Source organism: Aulostomus chinensis, chromosome 19, assembly GCF_037954235.1.
Source record: "Aulostomus chinensis isolate RoL2024-O1b breed Wild chromosome 19, RoL_Achi_v1.0, whole genome shotgun sequence".
Classification (NCBI taxonomy): domain Eukaryota; kingdom Metazoa; phylum Chordata; class Actinopteri; order Syngnathiformes; family Aulostomidae; genus Aulostomus; species Aulostomus chinensis.
This window is the reverse complement of record NC_141338.1, coordinates 5,386,462-5,404,500: the sequence shown is the minus strand read 5'-3', so window position 1 is coordinate 5,404,500 and position 18,039 is coordinate 5,386,462. Positions and strand designations below refer to the sequence as shown.

General features: G+C 39.1%; 1 protein-coding gene across 2 annotated transcripts in view; it reads right to left on the bottom strand.

Annotated features, from left to right (window-relative positions):
* The window catches only part of lamc3 (laminin, gamma 3), a 110,323-nt gene that overhangs the window by 62,913 nt on the left and 29,371 nt on the right, over window positions 1–18,039 (bottom strand). For both annotated transcript variants that reach the window (XM_086187274.1, XM_086187275.1), the window contains exons 4-6: window positions 17,657–17,823; window positions 2,940–3,128; window positions 1,206–1,323 (exon numbers count right to left, since the gene is read on the bottom strand). In XM_086187274.1, the coding sequence (XP_086043400.1) occupies window positions 1,206–1,323; window positions 2,940–3,128; window positions 17,657–17,823 (474 nt within the window). The remainder of the gene's footprint in view (window positions 1–1,205; window positions 1,324–2,939; window positions 3,129–17,656; window positions 17,824–18,039) is intronic.

Genomic DNA, 18,039 nt, shown 5'->3' with positions numbered 1-18,039 from the left:
CATTCATGAAAAAAGTAAGAATGCACTTCATGTGACCAACCAAATCTCTGTGTTATTCAACTCATTTACTGGTAGATTGCGTTTGAATGTGTAGTCAACAACAAACCAAAAATAACATTTGGTTAGCACAGGTGTAAACACTAAAATTAATTATGGCTCCATTCCATTAATCAGTAATATATGAGTGACTGAACATGCACAATAACAGAGCCCGTCATCCGGCTCATCTAAACTGAATGCAGTCAACATTCATTTTGTTCCTTCCACCTGTGATTTTCCTGCTTTGATAAGTCCAAACGTCTGCTGTGAAAAATCCTTTTTGCTGCTGAATTCTGTTGCAGATATTGTTTGTTTGGGCTGAGGAATGGCGCTTATCAAGTATGCATTAATAATGTAAACTCATTTCAGTCTTCAGTCTGTGCATTACTATTATTATCATTATTACTGACCATGATGATGCGTTATAATTACCTATTTTCTTTTCACATTTTTCAAGAAATTGTTGTAAAAGCTCTGTAAAGATTGCATATATCCTCATGTTTATCAAACTTTTTGAAATGTAAAATGTAAGTTTGTAGATCGATTATTAACAAACAGACATTTAGGTTATAGTTGCAAGTGAATTATTAAATTATATAATGAAATGGTGAATAAATACTATGTTGTTTTATTCATGGTGGAGATTTTACGAGTACACAGACTCAAAGTTTTAAAAATGAGCATCATGGGATGTTTTGATATGGAACACACTGTCTTCTCCTGACTTTGATTGAAATGTTTGTTGAAATCTTGATTAAACTGAATTGCTGATTTTCCCTAGTTCATATTTCCATGTTGAAAGTTTCATTGTTTGCAGTTTTCTAACTGCTCCTGCATCCTGGCACTTGCTGATAAGAAGATCACAAATTCACTGTGGTGTCACAGAGAGAAATGAGAATTCCTTTGTTTACAACTGCTTTGTAGTTTGATAGATTCAGACTTTTGGAAGTTGGATGATAAAACTGCAAAGCAGCCAAAATTCACTGAACAAAGCCGTGTTATAGCTGGCCTGGTGTAAACCCTCAGCTTTCGTGCTTTTTAACCCCGTCTCCTCTTCAACTGCTTCATTTTAGCCACACATCCCGGTTAAAAATAGCACCTTGTTTGTGTTTTCTGCATGTCATTATGTCAGCGCGTCTGTGTTTGCGACGATACGTTTTGCTCACCTGCAGCCACCAGGGCCGAGCGAGTGAAAGCCAGCATGACAAGTGTCACACCTCTGCCCCGTCACACCAGCTCGACACGCACATCTCCCCTCCTTGTCACACTGCAGACTCACCGAGCCTGCCAGGTACAGCAGGTATATGGGTTCATGCAAAATATGAAAAAAATAACACAGGGAAGGGCCTCTTAAAAACACATGAATTCAAAAAGTATGGTTCTAGACCTGCTCTGTTTGTGAATGGTCATGAAATAACCTGTCAAAATGTGGTGCTATCATAATTAAATTGACTCGAGTACTTCAGGAAAAATAAAGCAGAATCCAGAAATGTTATTGGTAAATGACATGAAACCAATCAATATGTCCTAATGACTGACAGGGAAAGCAGACCACATGTGACTGAGCGCCAAACAAAACCCACAGGGATGAGCCTGAGAGAGCAGAGTATAATTGGGGAACCTCACTGGTAATAGCACACTGTGGTTTTACTTAATGGTGGAAAAAAGCAACTGGAGTGCGTGAGGGAAATAGAAATCCTGATGGAATCTGCTCCAACCTTTGATCAATATAATAGACTCCCAACAGCTTCATGTAATCACCGTCCATTGCTGAGGGAAAGATAGCTGGATGTATTTGTTCATTTTTCTCTCTGCGTGTCTTTTTTTTTTTTTTTTTTGGCCTGTAGAAGCCAAAACATTTAACTACCATTAGCGTTGAGAGAGAAGTGATCTTCTTCATTGATTGTGTTCAATGAGTCCACAGAGTGGTGCTGGAATGAGACACAAAACCCAGAAGCAAGTTTGAGTTTTTGATGGTCCGGGTCCCTCGTCCCAAATGTAATGGGTGTTTTTGAACAAGTTTTCGGTCAAACACCTGACATAAGGTTGATTCACTGAAGCTTCAATTATTTATCTTTGTGTGTTTTACACATAAAATACACAGGTAGACACCAGGATTCTGAAGTGCTTATGTGTCCCCACAATGAAAACGGACGCTTGTGGTGTTGGTGTGAAGTTATAAAGTTAGCTTTGTGCTTACGTGTCAAAAATTTGAGAGTATCTTGCGAAACAAATCATGTAAATCTCCTGCATTCAGCTTCACCACAGAGCTTGTTTTTTTAGCAATGTAGCAGTGTATCATGGTGAGGCTAACTCAAAATCTGTCGTCCCTGTGGCACTCTATAATAGGCCAAGTCACCAAACACCATTAAGGAATTACAGAGGGATGGAGAATGTGATGTATTTGTTCATTTTTCTCTTCACCCGAAGGAGCCCAAACATTTAAAGTCACTAAAATTAGTGTTTAATGAGCAGTGAGTCTCCTCATTGATAACATTCAGTCAGTCAATTGGATCAATTTACAACTCTAAGGCTGAAAAAACTAATGGATTTTTTAATGGTCATTGGGGAAACTAGAAATATGCACAGCGTGAGTAGATTGTATAAATTATGAATAAGATTCTTTGGCAGTTGTTGATGGGTTGAGTGTAAATATTAATGCAGTGCTGTTAAAGAAACACTTGGCCACAAAATTTGCAACAATTAATCCAATAAATTAAAAAAAAAAACATTCAATCTGTTGCCAAATCTTGCTTTTGGTACCTTATTGTGCCAATACAGCTTTCCAGTTTAACCTTAATTAAATGTTTTCATGCCAGCAACACAGGAGTAATGCTCTTGGCGTGGATTAATTAGGATTCTTAAGTGATTATCAAAACAATTAAAGCTTTTCTATTTACCATTCAAATCGCAGTTGCAGGGTAGGCAAGGTTCTTCAGGAGAAGACCTCCAGTGGTTCTCTTTGCATCGCTCACAGTGGGCCCCGTCAGTGTTATCTCTGCAGCTCAAACAACGCCCCCCGCTGCCAGTGCTCCGGTACTGCTCCATGTCAAACACGCACTCATCTGATCTCCCGCTGCAGTTGCACTCTGCAGGCGCGGGTGAGAAAGCAAGCAAGAGAGAGAGCAAGAGGTCAAGTCAGGAGAGATGTGAGGAACTCGGAGAAAGCAGCCGCAGGGGATGGGAAAAAAGGCAAAAAGAGGAAACAAGGAGAGCAGCAGACAGAAATAGACAGAAGGGAAGAGACACAGGGAGGGTATATGTGTGAGAGATTATGTGTTCTGGGATTGGATCATAATTTAGAGGCTCGTTGCTAATCTCATTTCACACAGGCCTAATGAGGAGCCAATCGGCTGTCAGGGGGCACTTAGATAACAGTAATTCATGTTTATACAAGAGCAAATTACTCAGCTGATAACGCACCACCACAGCTCATACCCCTCATATCAAATCCCTCCTTAGTTTACCAGTTACCCTGAGGGGGGATTTAGGTGAAATTGGCCATTTTATTGTGAATCAAACTCTCTGCTGCACTGGTATTAACTATATGATTACTCTTCTCTAGTAGCAAGGCATGATTGCAGCGCTCATCTCATTAAAAAAAAAAAACAATCTAGATGAAGTATTATGATGCATGAACGGAGCAATTGCGAGTATATCAATAATTCTCACAAATCCTGACGTAATCATATTAATTTAGACCAGTAACCAGTTGATCATCATCATTGCATAATTAGCAGTTAAACATGTGACACGTTATCAGGTGAAAATATTGTTATGGCAATTACTGTAACATATAATCACAAACTCCAGCCTGTCATTTGTTGCCGGGCAGCAGTGTCACCTACCAGCAATTTCTCAGTAACGAGCAATGGATCATTTAAAATTCAGTTTTACATGACAATGACTAATTTCACTCGACAGTTTTGAGGCTGGTTTTTTTGAAGTCATGGGAGCTGGAGGGAGGTTCGCATCAGCCTTGATTGGGACAATATGTTCCCTCCTTACGAGAGCCTTTTTTTTTTAAAGACCTCTAAAGCCCCAGAAACAATCATAATTTGAAAATCGTGTCCAGCAATAAGCTGCTGAGCTGTTGACACCTCTGTAAAGTGCTTGTGTAGGCTTATAAATGTGAGATGTAAATTTTTGACATTAAAATTAAACTCTGCATGATTTGAATCAGCAGTGTGTTTCGGGATTTACGCCTCAGTGTGGATATTTTTTTCAGTATCGATCCTCCAAGGTGAATCCTTGATAAACCACTGACACTTATTTCCGGTGTCTGCTTGTTTTACATAAATGAGATGAAATGTGTAGGTTTGTGCAGATTTGTTTGCAGGTTTTACGTCTAATATCACTCTACCGATGCCAAAACTGGCTGACACCATAACACTTTAATTAAAACAAGAGGTGGAATTTTTTTTAAGCAGAACCCAAAAAGCCATTTAATTCAGTCCGACTTTTATGTACCGTTTTAAAATTTCACGTGATATTTACTTTTTTCAATCATTTTTTTTTTATTATTAGAAGCATTTTCTCTTAAGTCATTTGTCATTAATAATTGTATTTGTGTGTTTTATTTTCTTGCAGCCATTTCTTGCCAGTTACATTTATTGAGGTTCTTGTTGCCCATCCGTCCTTTTTCTACATCACTTGTCCGTTTATAGTGGGTGGGTGGGTGGGGCTGGGGGAGGCCTAGCTGACACTGGGCGAGAGGAGGGGTTCACCCTGGACAGGTCGCCAGTCCATTGCAGGGCCATCAGGAGCAATTAAGGTTTCAGTAACTCACTCAACGATACTTGGACATGGTCACCGGGGGCAGTGAGGATCGAACCAGTGACCCTTCGGTTGCTAAACGGCCACTCTACCTTTGAGCTATGCTGCCCCCGGATACCCGGATGTGGTTGTTTAATCTTTTATTCCTGTCTTAACTGTTTCTTCTCTCAGTATATGAATACATTTTGCTTCTTAAAAGCCATTTGTTTGAACTGTGTCACATAAAAAGAGCTTGTTTTTTTATTTGACGTTTTCAAATTTGGTGTGAATCACAAATACTTTGTTTCTATACATAAGTAGAATTATACTTTCTATACTTGCATTGATTTTGTACACATTTCATTTTCCAAACAGACTTGTTACTTTACCTTTAAGTCGTCTGAGAAAACTTATCAATTAATTAACTTTCTAGAAACTTCACCTTGAGCAGCTATACTGCAGCTCCCTATGGCTCCAGCTCTACACAGAAGTATAAATCATGTACTTACATTGCTGATATGCACATCTAAATTCTCCTGGTACAGGCTTTATTAGACCTCAAGTATTCCCATATGCTTCATAAAATTTCAATTCTGTCACTGAAAATTAATTTGCACACAGGCGCTAATGTTGCTAATTAGCTAATGCTAATTTCAATTTTATCGTTTAACATTCACTCTTTCAGTGCATTAAAAGACCCTGTACTTTTCCCACTTTCAAATCTTTTTTTTTTTTTTAAAGGTTTGTAATTGTGCTCCAAATTAAGGAAAGTGAGAAGTGAATCACTGTATCTGGAATGTTTGCAGTATTGCCTCAGCTGTCACTCGGAAACATGCTGTGCAGTAATCCCACAGATAATGACAACTCAGTTGGTGATCACTTTCACAGCATTCTTTCTGGCATGTGTTTTTTTCAGGCACTCTGGATTAAGGAAGATTTACATGATAATGAAATAGTGTTTTATACCGTGGTCTAAAAATGTGTTGATCACAGTTATAGAAATAGGAACCTTTAATGAAGCTGTAATTAAAGTAAAATGAAATGAAGCCATTTATCAAATTACTGTAGCTTTTGAATTATTATAGAAAGTGTAAAATTACTTTGATATGTAATTGATATAGTTTCTTTTCTGATGGAAGCAGCTTCCAACCTGCTGTGTCATGCTATTGCTGAGAATGATGCAGGCTATAAAACCCAAAAATAAAAAAAAATAAAGAATAAAAAAATACCAAGAGCTATTCATTTAAACATTTGGACCTATTTCTCATTAGAAGATATTGATTTGTGCACCTTTAGGGATCCGTTCTGAAATTGTATCTCTGATGGATGGAATGAAAATTTACTGCAGGAGCTGGTAGCCTTTGCACTTTTAGGAGTGCCTTTTGAACACATTTATTTGACAAATGCAGAGCCCCTTGTGATGACATCCACAATCCCTCCGACCATGAAGCAACAGAATCTGACACGCTGCAGAATGACTCAGTTCTGATTGGTGCTGGTGGGCAACTAGAGCACAAATACAACCAGCCAGCTCCTCTTGTCAGCTCCCATCCATTCCTCCTGTATCGTGCCAGCAAGTGGTTGTGCCACTGCTGGTCAGGCTAGCTGATAGCCAGGTGGCAGCACTGCAAGCAACAGCCGGGCCACTCATGAATTTCTTCTTGCATGTGCATGCAAGTGATCAACAATGTCTTAGCGAGTAAGAGAAAGCTCGATGAAAGCTTATCTTGAGAAGTTGAATATTATATCAAATATCTGTTTCACTTAACTTCAGGTATACTCATGGTTTACTTTCTGCTGATGTTTCAGTACTTCATTTACATAATTTTAGATTGTTTAAATGTGTATTGTGATGGCGCTTGGACTTGGACTCTACAGTCTAGTTAGTTTAAACTGTGTGAACACTTTTCAATCTCGTCATAGCACAAAACGCATAAACAGGTGGTCTGAGGTAGGATTCATGTGCATTTTCGTGCACTTGGATGTGCCGGTATGAACACCCATGAACCAAAACACCTGGACAACATGTCCTCTGCTTCTTTTGTACTTTGTGTTATTAGTTGTTAGCTGCCTAAATGTACCCTTGTGCAGCACAAACAAAATCATGTCAAAGCCCAGGTACGAATGATCATGTTTGACTTCAAATAAGAAATTTTCTATCACATCTCAGTTGCTAATTTCCTCTTTATACGTATTTTCAGTCCAGATTTAGTCCCAAATGCAATGAATACAAATTAACTTATGATGTAGAATTTGGGACAGGCCGTGGACCATGTGCTAGCAACCATAAGCTAACAGGCTAACTAAAGAGTGAGCTAAATAACAGACCTCTGCAACTCTCTCCATAGTGTTCTGCCCATCTAGGAGTCAAAAAAAGAAAAGAAAAAATAGCCTCCCAAATGGGGCTAAGTGGGCATTTCTATCACTTTTTAGGTTTATACTTGGTGCATCACGCGATATTACAGACCCCAGTCAAAAATATTTGGAAGCAAGAGAAAACTTCCACTGACTGAAAAAAAAAGGAAAGAATAAAGGTCAGATAGCATGAAAATCTTCAAGAATAATTTGATTCCTGCTTCTCACTTGATTTAGTGCCTCGTAGACGTTTTCTAATGAATTTTTGGACTGATTCAAAAGTCTTTTGATACAATACGATCTCATTAGGAGTAAAATAAATTGCCCATAATAAAATAGACCATAAAGATCTTTTTAAAAAAAAAATTTTTTTTAATAAAATTCTAAAACACCTTCAATTGCAAAAAGGCAAGAGGAATGTAATGGTTAAAATGCCTAACTCAATATGTCTGCTCTTATGTTCCCTTAAAGCCATAAATAATATCATAACACATAAGGACAAGACCAAGACATTACACGCTAGCTTAACACAAGGTCTGTTCTGACATCTTGAAACCAAATTAAGTATTTATGATAAAAAAATATGTTGGTGGCAGAGTCACCCATCTCTGCAGCCCCTGTATAACTGTAAGTGTATTTCTCAATGACAGTAAAACGTCCTGCATTGTCCCTGTACAGAAGAGGGGATGGCCCAGTGCCTTCACGATGAATATGAGTCAGTGACACTAACCTTCCCTTGGAGGCTGCTCCTGCAGTGCATAAGAGTCCTGTTGAAGGCTTCTAAGGAGTGTTTAATTTGCATATCATACCCGTATACCTCATAATGCTCCTCGGGGCTTTGTCTCACAGAGATTAGCCTCAATACATTGTGAAAGCCATGTTCATCTCTATTTGCAGTGCTTTTAATAGCACACACACCCAAATAAAGTCTTAGTCGTACCATGGAAAACCATTACAAGAAGTCATAGAGATGTGAAGTGGATGACTGCAGCTGAATATCACGCTTTTATTATTAAAATCATGGCACTCAAATCTCGTCAGCCTCATTCTGTGTGCTATCACCTTTGAACAGAAAGCAACAGACATCAGTTCAACTGTGAATGACGTCAGTGTTTGTGCATACTGAGGTGCAGAGGTGGGCTGAAGGGTCTCTTACTGGTGAAGGTCTTGGTCTCTGAGACTGAATAAAGGCCAGAAAAATGTTGAAAAAAAAGTGTTTTCTGACCATAATGATGTCATCTCCATGGATTTAGATCAAAGTATTTAGTCCCTGAGTCTTAGTGAACTTTGAAGTTATTCTGAGATATCATATCCATGAGGTAGTAAAATGTGTCACAGAGACGTTGAGCCTTAAAACCAAAATCTCATTAGTTCACCCTTGAGTCCAGTGAATGTTTGTGGCAGGTTTCCTGGATGTGCTGATGAAATTTAATTTTCACAAAGCCAAAAGCATCTTTTCTGAAGTCGCATTGACTTTTGACCCTTGACTGTCACGTTGAAACCATCAAGTCCCTGAGTCAAAGTGAACCTCCGCCAAATCTGGAAGAATTCCTTTGAGGCCCTTCTAAGGTACAATATCAACAAGTGGTTTCACATGTTTTGTGAGGTCACAGCGACCAAAGACGTTTGTCTGCCAAAGTCAGTTAATCCTCGAATCTCTGTGAACATTTGAACTGAGGCTGAAGAAATTCGTTTGAGGCGTTAAAAAGGTATTGCTTTGATGGGAATTAGATGGACACACGAAAGGGCAATTCAAAAATCCGATTGCGAGCAAAAAAACATGAAAAGGAAATGATAGGAACAATGAATGAAAGAGGGGGAAAAATAGTGAGGCCAAATGAGCTGTCTTTACGTTTATGACAGCAAAAGCCTGGCATTATGGAGCTACAGCTATTGAGAATAAAAAGAATGTATTCCTTAAGAGCTCCTCTCACAATTGTGGACTGCGCTGGTTTTCAGAGATCCAGTAGACTAAAGGAGGTTGCCATCCCACCTGAATGAGAGGTGATGCAATCTGCCATCTTATTGTCTTCTCCGCTTTTTATGAATAATTTGGTTGGAGTGTTGCAAAATCCATTGCGGAGAGTCCACATTCCTTCCAGGCACAAAAACATTTCATTTTTTCTCCTAATTTGCTGGATAAATGAGATGTCAGACCGGCTAAGAAAGACGAACACCAGCAGTGATAAGAAAACATTTTATGAGGGCTCGTGGAGCATATATCTGCTACCATAAGAGTATTGCAACAGACAAATCAGACCTCTGCTTAACCCGCATCCTATTCAGACTGTTACCTTCAGAGAAGACGTGATAGGGTTGTTTTTCTTTTCTTTTTTTTTGATAAGACGCTTCATGGCAAACCAGATCATTCCAACATTGTTTACACCAGAGGAGCTGGCCTGCTTACGTCTTTGTAACACGATCAAGGAATGTTGGGTGATGAAATCTACTGTTATACACACAAACATGGCTCTCCTGATTTATGTGATTTATATCTAATCTTTCCAAACAGCTCAGAGTTTATTACATTTCAGCGTGTTTGACTTACTTTATTAAAGGAATAGTTCAGCGTTTTGTGACATGCACATACTTTAATCATATGCTGTTCGTAGTAAAGTGAGATGATAAGACTGTGCAGGATAAAGATGCAGGATATGAAGTACTGTAACGATCAAAATAAACAAGAACAAGACCAGCTAGACCAGTAAAACAAGGGCACAGCGATGAGAACACAGACAGGAGGATGAGGATTCAGACATGACATGAAGTTGGCAGTGATGTACATTCCATGCAGTTTTGCCAGATCTCTGATGGCGGAAGGTGGCGGCATGGCTCAGAGGTAGAGTGGCCGTCAAGCAACTGAAGGGTCGCTGGTTCGATCCTCACTTCCCCTGCTGACTATGTCCAAGTGAAGGTCTTGGTCTCTGAGATTGAATAAAGGCTATGTCCAAGTGTCCTTGAGCAAGATACTGAACCGCTAATAGCTCCTGATGGCCCTGTGATGGACTGGCAACCCGTCCAGGGTGAACCCCCGCCTCTCGCAGGGTGAACCCCCACCTCTCGCCCAATGTCAGCTGGGATAGGCTCCAGCCCCCGGCAACTCTTAATGGATAAGTGGTACAGAAAATGGATGGATGGATGGGTCTACCGGTGGACATGTTTCTATCGTTGCACAGTGTCACATGACATCTGACGGCCTCTCATATTCCTCATGAAACTGGAATAAAGGATGCAGTCTAGACCTTTTAAACCCAAACATTGCGCACAAGAGGACAGATAGTAAGACAGAACACTTTCTGATTTGAATCCTGAGTGAGATGTTCATTTAACACAGAAGTCAGAGGAGAGTAATGATGGATTGAGGAATCTTCTCCTAGGAACCAAAGGTGCTTATCAGCAAGTGACAACAAAGAAAATGATAAAAGATCACATGATCTCCCTGAGGTCCTGGACAACATAAGAGTGAATAATTTAAGAGACGCGAGAACTAAACAGTGGTGTTGGTGGTACCTTTGGTGAAAGAATGAAAGGAGGAAAAGTGAGTCAAAGTTTCCACCTCCATGCACCATTGATTTTGCTTGATAAATAACGCTGTCGTCAAACAAGCACTACATTCTCTGCCCTGATGTTTTGTAGGACAGGAAGCAGAGTTCACACAGAGAACGCTACATGGGAAGCAATTGTGATGCGGAACGTGTGAACTCAAGCATGTGAGAGTGGATGTGGGAAGGACTCGGCAGGAAATGAAGTGGAAGGATGTGGACAGGTGACTATTTGTATTCTGCCAGAGAACCGGCTCAGACTGATGTATTCTGATGTATTGTAGCAACAGGTGATGAATTGGACAATTTTCTTTACCTTATAAAGATAAATCTCATCATTCCTACTTCAGGGTTGAAATGGATAATGGGCATACATTTTTCACAATAAGTCCTTTAGAAAAATTCTACACTTTGAGAATCATGATATAGTTTGAGGAGTTCTACTTCTGCATTTCAAATACAGCTAATTTAAAATGTCGTACAGCTCAGGATGAGTTGGCTTCATTAAGATTTGGATGGGATCTTTTTTTTCTTGTGGCAAATACTTATAAATAATGTAGTTAATGCAGCTGCGACACGTGTGTCAAAAAAATGCACAACTGAGTCGGTTCATATATGGAGATGCTTCCTCAAGCTTTCTGAGGGCTACAGCAATTTAAAGCTATAAATGGAAAAATCTTATTTACTCTGACCCTTTATACTAAGAAATCAATTTACACAGAGCAAAATACAAAAAAAAAAAAAAAAAAAGCCCACTCAGCTGCTTATTTCCCTACTGGGATTTCAAAAGAAAAATCTGTAACAGCCACCATTACCGTACTCAAACTTGACCCATTTCATTATACACCGTCAACATTCGAGCTAACAGAGCGCTAACTGGAGGTAGCCTGCTCAGCCGGTGTCAGTCTGTGGTGGTCATGCTTTGCCCATAGAGGACGCTCAGTGTGCGTCGTCCCCGCGGCACAGGACTGACAGCAGAGATACCAACTCCACGTATTGTGAAGCGCAGAAAGATTTACCTGGTGGCGATGAGCTTAATGAGCATTGTGTGAACTTGTTTGGTGAGCGCTTGAAAGTAAAGGACGTTCACTTATTTAAAGCGTGCCACATACCGCTGCAGGGAGCTAACGGCACATCAGAGTGACATTCCTCCCAAACCCTAATTACTCAGTGACGTTGACATAATTGGTTAAAAAAAAGTGTTATTCTAACTAATTACAGAATCTCTAGAGCAAAGAAGCTGAGCACAACATGCATAAAAGGTGTGTTATCGTTGAGGGCATTGTGAGGAGAGAATACATTTCCTATTTAATATAATAATTGAGTAATATAATACTTTTTTTCCCACATGCTACCAGTGAATGTGGGATACATCAGTTTCTCCCAAAAAGTAATGCTGCTCAACTAAATTAAAATGTAAATACTGCACATGTGTTATATGTAAAGGATGTTTTGGGTTAGAAACATTGGAGTTATAGATCTTTCTGTGGAATAAAAGCTCATCGAGCATACATCATGATACAAGGCAAGGATAACTTAAAAAAAAAAAAAAAAAAAAGCACAACCGGAGGAGACCAAAGAGAATTGTGCCTTAATATCTTAATATCCAGCATATTTCACAGAGGAGACTCAACCAAGTGTCTGATATATCCAGGATTTAAAGAGCTGACCCTTTGTAAATAGCCTCAAGCTATAACCAATGACAACATCAAATAAACAATTAAAGAGCTGCAGCAAGCTGCTTGGTCTATGAATGATTCCAGTCTCTGAGGGGATTGATCTTGATGAGAATGACATCTCATTACATCCTTGATACGCACACGCACACGCACACACTCTTCTTGTATGCCCTTTTGCATATTTCTCTACATACATTTTCAGTTCATGCACAAAACTAACAGGAAGAAAAAATTAAAAATTAGCAGCCAGAAAGTGAAATGACCAAGAAAAATAGCTCCAACAAGTTCAGCTGATACTGATACAGACATGAAAAGCCTCCCAAAGCTTCAATTTACCACCTGCAAAACAGCAAATTAAGGAGGCTACAATGAAGTGTTAACCGAAGACCATCCTGCTGCCACGGATTGGCTAGTACTTGGTGCATTTACTTATTTAGAGTGGAATTCAGGTGGAAAACAAAAGACAGAAAAAACACTGATTTATTGTTGATGGAGAACTTGGAGGGGATACAATTTTTGGGGGGTACATACGGACATCACTGTTTCCTCCCATTAAACAACAAGCCAAGTTAAATCTCCATTAAACACAATTGACTACATGTGAATAAACTGTGAACTTTCCCAATTTCTGTAAAAAATCAGATTGTGTGTCTTCACAAAGATGGAGGACAACACGGGAAGATGGACACTCATGAAAATTAGCAGAAATCGGGCTGCTAGAATATAACGAGTCATAGCACTACCAATCAGAGCTGAATTTGAAATTATTTTGACATTTTTGGCAAGAATGAATACCATGGAGCCTTTTTTAAATAATAAATGTTGACTAATCAGTTTGAATTTTCTATCAAAGCACATGTCCTATAGTAAAGGTGGTATCATAATGATTGAAATGGAGGGCTTACAACAAACCTTCAAATATCCACAGTGTGATATATACAATGTCAAAGTGGGGTTAGGTTTGAAAAACACAGAATACAGGAACAAAAAAGCAACACCTTCTGTTTGACCTGCTGGTGTTACACTCCCAATCTGTAGCATCACACTGGAAATATTGCAACTCCATGTCACTTTGTGTTTATTTTATAAAGTTCAGATTTTATTTTATTGTCTTATTTTGTGCCTCTAAAGGTCATGAGTCTGTTATAGTTTTGTCTCCCTGCTAAAAGACCATTTGCTAAAATATTGCCTGAAAAAGATGCCTGACACGTTCACCAGATACTGTATGTTGTAAATTGCCAGCTTTTAACAGCAGTGAAAGCCATCATTGTAAATAGCTAAAATAATTGCGCTACACATGTTTTGACTTACCACCACCTTTCAAAATGTCTTCTTTTGTGCAACAATAATTGGAATTGATGTTGCAAAGTGTTTCTAAATTGGTTGCTGCGTCTAATTTGCATGAATGCACAATGGACACAATCATATCTGTCGGTTCTGTTGTTGTGTTGTCTATCGTTGTTGTAGTATTGTGCTAACAGGTTTGAAGGACTTGAATATTAGTTGTTATGTATCCTCGTGTGTGAGTGTCTTCGGGTTTCTCATTGCAGTGAAAAAAATGCATATAAAAATGTATGCTTATCAAATAGATAATCAAAGTTAAAATATTGTTTTATATTCCTCAAACGTAATGCATGCACAAAATATATAAGCTTAAGTAATCACATGTCAACCTCAAGTCCAACAGGCTGCTGAAGTCAAGTAAATGGCATGCGTGTAGTTTATCTAACTCAGCGCTTATAAAAGGCTTACTAAAACATCATGTTCTAAAATAAAAATACGACGTGGGCCTCAGTGCAGTAGAAGATATTTGCTCTCTATCCCTCTCCCTCCCTCCCTCTAGCATAGAGCACATCAGGCAGGGGCCAAATTGACACAGAATCCAGTCGATTAACAAAATCAAACTGACTTTCAATCACGTATGGCACTGCGACCTGTTCGTGACCAGCTTTCAGAGGGGTATCACCACGAATGACAGAGGTTCACCAAGCCATGGTGTCAGATGGCTGTCATCATGGTTTTGACATCACTAAGAACAAGGCATCATATCTGGGAGCTACAAGCTACAGTGAGGTCGTAAACATGATGTCATCACTGGGAGCTACAGGCTACAGGCTAACGAACTGGCATCACGGCAAGAGTCTAAAATCTACAGTGAGCAGTATGGTGCCATGTCATGGTTTTATTACACTTTTTTTAACGTTTGAAAATTGGTCTCAATTAACTCAATTTTGGGGAGATCATTGCACAACAACTTCACCCAGAGAGATAAGGATTGAATCTTTATTTTGGGTGAACTATCCCTTTAAATGTATTAACTTTGTCCATGGGAAACAATGAAACCAAGCGTGAGATTAAAAAACAAAAACAAAAAAGAAATAATCTTTTACTACAGATCATTTTGTCCTCAATAGATGAGCACAAAAAAAAAAAAAAAATCAAGGGAAAATTAGCAAATGAGCAAGTAAAACATTCCATCCATCCACTGATCGATGAAAAAGAATATTGCTGTAATTACTTGCCATAACTAATTATCAAAATGGGCTTCATGTGATAGCCTTAAGGATCACATCATAGTTGTTACCATGTATTTTAAATATTGATGCGATATCAGAGCAGTAAGACAGGAATAGATACAGACTCGGTGTGTTTGTGGCAGACCGCTGTGAAGCTGATTTTCTTGTGTGGTGAAGCTGATTTTCTTGTGTGGTGAAGATATTCATGTTTTCCTTCTGGATCACGTTACCAAAAGGTCTGTGACAATCAATATTATGATGTGTGGCCATATTCTATATAGCAAATGTTTTTTTATCAGCCTCTTTAGTGTCATAGGGAGAGAAGATGAAATTGAGAGGGGAAGTGGAGAGGATACTTGATTGAGAATATTCTCATACTCACAGACAGATAGGTCTTTAGAGCAGAGACGCAAAGAGTGACATCATCTTGAAATGCTAAAGTACCACTTCCCACTATAGCACCACTGCTCCTCTTTTTTTAAACTCTTCAATCAAGTCCAAATCAGATCTGAAGTCCTCATTAACAAGATCTCCCTGCTGTCTAGTATTGAAACGACTATCTTTTTTAACCTTCGTTTGACTGCATCACTTAAACCGGCGACGAATTTTAATTGAACTTTTACAACAACAAAAGGTCGTAATGTAATAGCAGCAATATGGATACTCATTACTGAAAAATATACTAAACTCTCACCTAATCGAGCTACACAATAGCATTCGGATTCCCAATGGCCAAGCACATGCATTAAAAATAATGCTACACACAAATTATAAGTCTGCCCAAAATGATAAGAATATCACCTCTTTACGCTGTAAACAACACCTTTACCATCACTGTGCTGACTGCCCGGTCTGACACTGTAGTTTACTAAATGGAATTAAACACAGATTATAATCTTATTTCATCTCAAATCATTCTCATTTAGTTTTCAATTACTATTTTTTGCTGTACTCCATTCCAAAACACAGATCACTATCGCTTCCAGAATTTGTTCAAAACTGTTTTGCCGAAAACACGAAGAGAATATTATGGCGGTTGTTCCAGGGTCTGACACTGACACTGAAAAAAGGTTGGTACAGTGAGCCAGAACTACCTCAGAAGACACATGTCAATGTTCATTTTTATGCTTCTGCATTCTGTGTCTTTTCTCTGCTGCATTTTTATTTATTAACATATTGCACTGATGAAGCTGGGTGCAGTACGCCATTTAAGATGCCATCTGCTTGGAACGGAGAAGAGTAAGAGTAATTAAAACAAGCTTGCTCCCTAATAGAATTCATCAAAAAACAAAAACAATTTGTGAGACACTTTCCTTTATGCTTTTTTTTTTTTTTTTTTTTGCCTCAGCCAATTACAATTCATCCTTGAAAGGATTCAGTAACAGTGCCCGGCGTGATGAGGCGAACCTAGTGATGCTCACGCAAATTCATACAGTGGAGATGCCAGCAGACATATGTGCGTTCAAAAATCTGTGTGTACTCAGACATAAATATCCACAAAATATTCTGACACTGAGTGCTTCTCCAAGGTGCTGTTACTGTACCACGTAGTCAAGAAGGAGTGAAAGTACTAAAAAAGGATCGTCGCCTTCTTAAAATAATCGCCAAAGCCATTTTTCAAGTTTTTCTGAAAACACAAAAAAACTTGAGATAAACCATCATAAGGAGTTGTTTTGGTCTTTAGTCTTTAGTTTTTGTCAAAAATTACTCAGACAATTATTTTAAGAAGGTGACGGGATGTGACGTGCAACCGGGTGCGTATGCCTGTGCATTCAGTGTCATAAAAAACGTGCATTATTGTCAACATTTTGCTGAGATTTTGTGTTTTTAATTTTAGAATTTACATTTTATTACCTCCGCTAATGTGATCACCAGTGTGAGTGTGTGTGTGTGTGTGTGTGTTCGATACTTTTGTTTGTTGATACCAACCACCATATCACTGCATAAAAGAAGAAAAATAAGTCATGGCTAGCATGATAGCTCAAAATAACGAGCAGCTTTGAATGGCATTTGTTCGACGTAGGTGACATTTACATGTAATCTGGATGAAATTGCCCGTAAGATCCTGGAGAATGTTCTAGGTCAATAACATTTTCCTTCTTTGTTCTTCTTTCAGATAAGTTTCCAGTTGACATCATGAGGCATTGTGATGGTATATCAACATAGATAAAGTTCAATAATATGCCGTATCCCACACAAGCGCGGTGTTGCAACAATATGTGTGAAATATATTCGTTATATCACTTTCTGATGATATTGTGTTTTTATAATAGGTCAGTATAGCCTCCCTGGCAGATATATGAGGTCTCAGAGGGCTTTCTTGTTGCAAAGTATTCTGCAAAAACCTACAATATTACTAAAAAACAACAACAAAAGAAGAGTCCAGCACATTCATCAGAGAGTTAATGTCGGGCACAGCCTCCTAAAGTCATTACATCTCTCAATACAGCCACAAAATGAATTTAGCTTTTTCAAAAGTCAGAATCAGGATGCGATTGCAGCGCAACAGTGAATTTGGAACATAATGAAAATCAATAAACACTTGATTGCCACACTGATTTAGTCTGTTTACCAGAGTTCACACAGGAAATGTAAGAGCTACACACCAGGAACTTTCAAATGTATGAGCGAGATTGATGCCAGTTGGATCGATGTTATGGAACCTTTGACAGACTTGTCACTCTAAGTCCACACTGCCCTGTGGATTTTTTCAGCATTCCAACAAACCAAGTCGGTTTGTGTGACAGCAACACAGAAAAAGGCTACTCACTCAAACACTCGCCGGCGGAGTCCCCTGTGGCCCTGGCCCAGGGTCTGTCCTGGTAAAAGGGGTGACATTTCTGGCAGTCATCTCCGATCGTGTGATGTTGGCAGGCACAGACCAGGCCACCGCGTTTCCCCTCAACACACTCACTAGCGTGACCGTTACACTTGCATCTGAGGGAGACATAGGCAGGTGGCTAAGTAAAGGCTGCAAGTACAACTTTTCCACACTCGCTTTGTGTTTCTTCTCACTGAGTCAATATGTTAATGTACCCAGTGAAAAGAGTAGAAGGCAGACAAGAGGGGAAAGTGAGAAGGTACTTCCACCGTAAGGAGTTGTCACTTCCTATTATCTTTCACGACCATAAACATGGCCTGAGACTCGGTGGG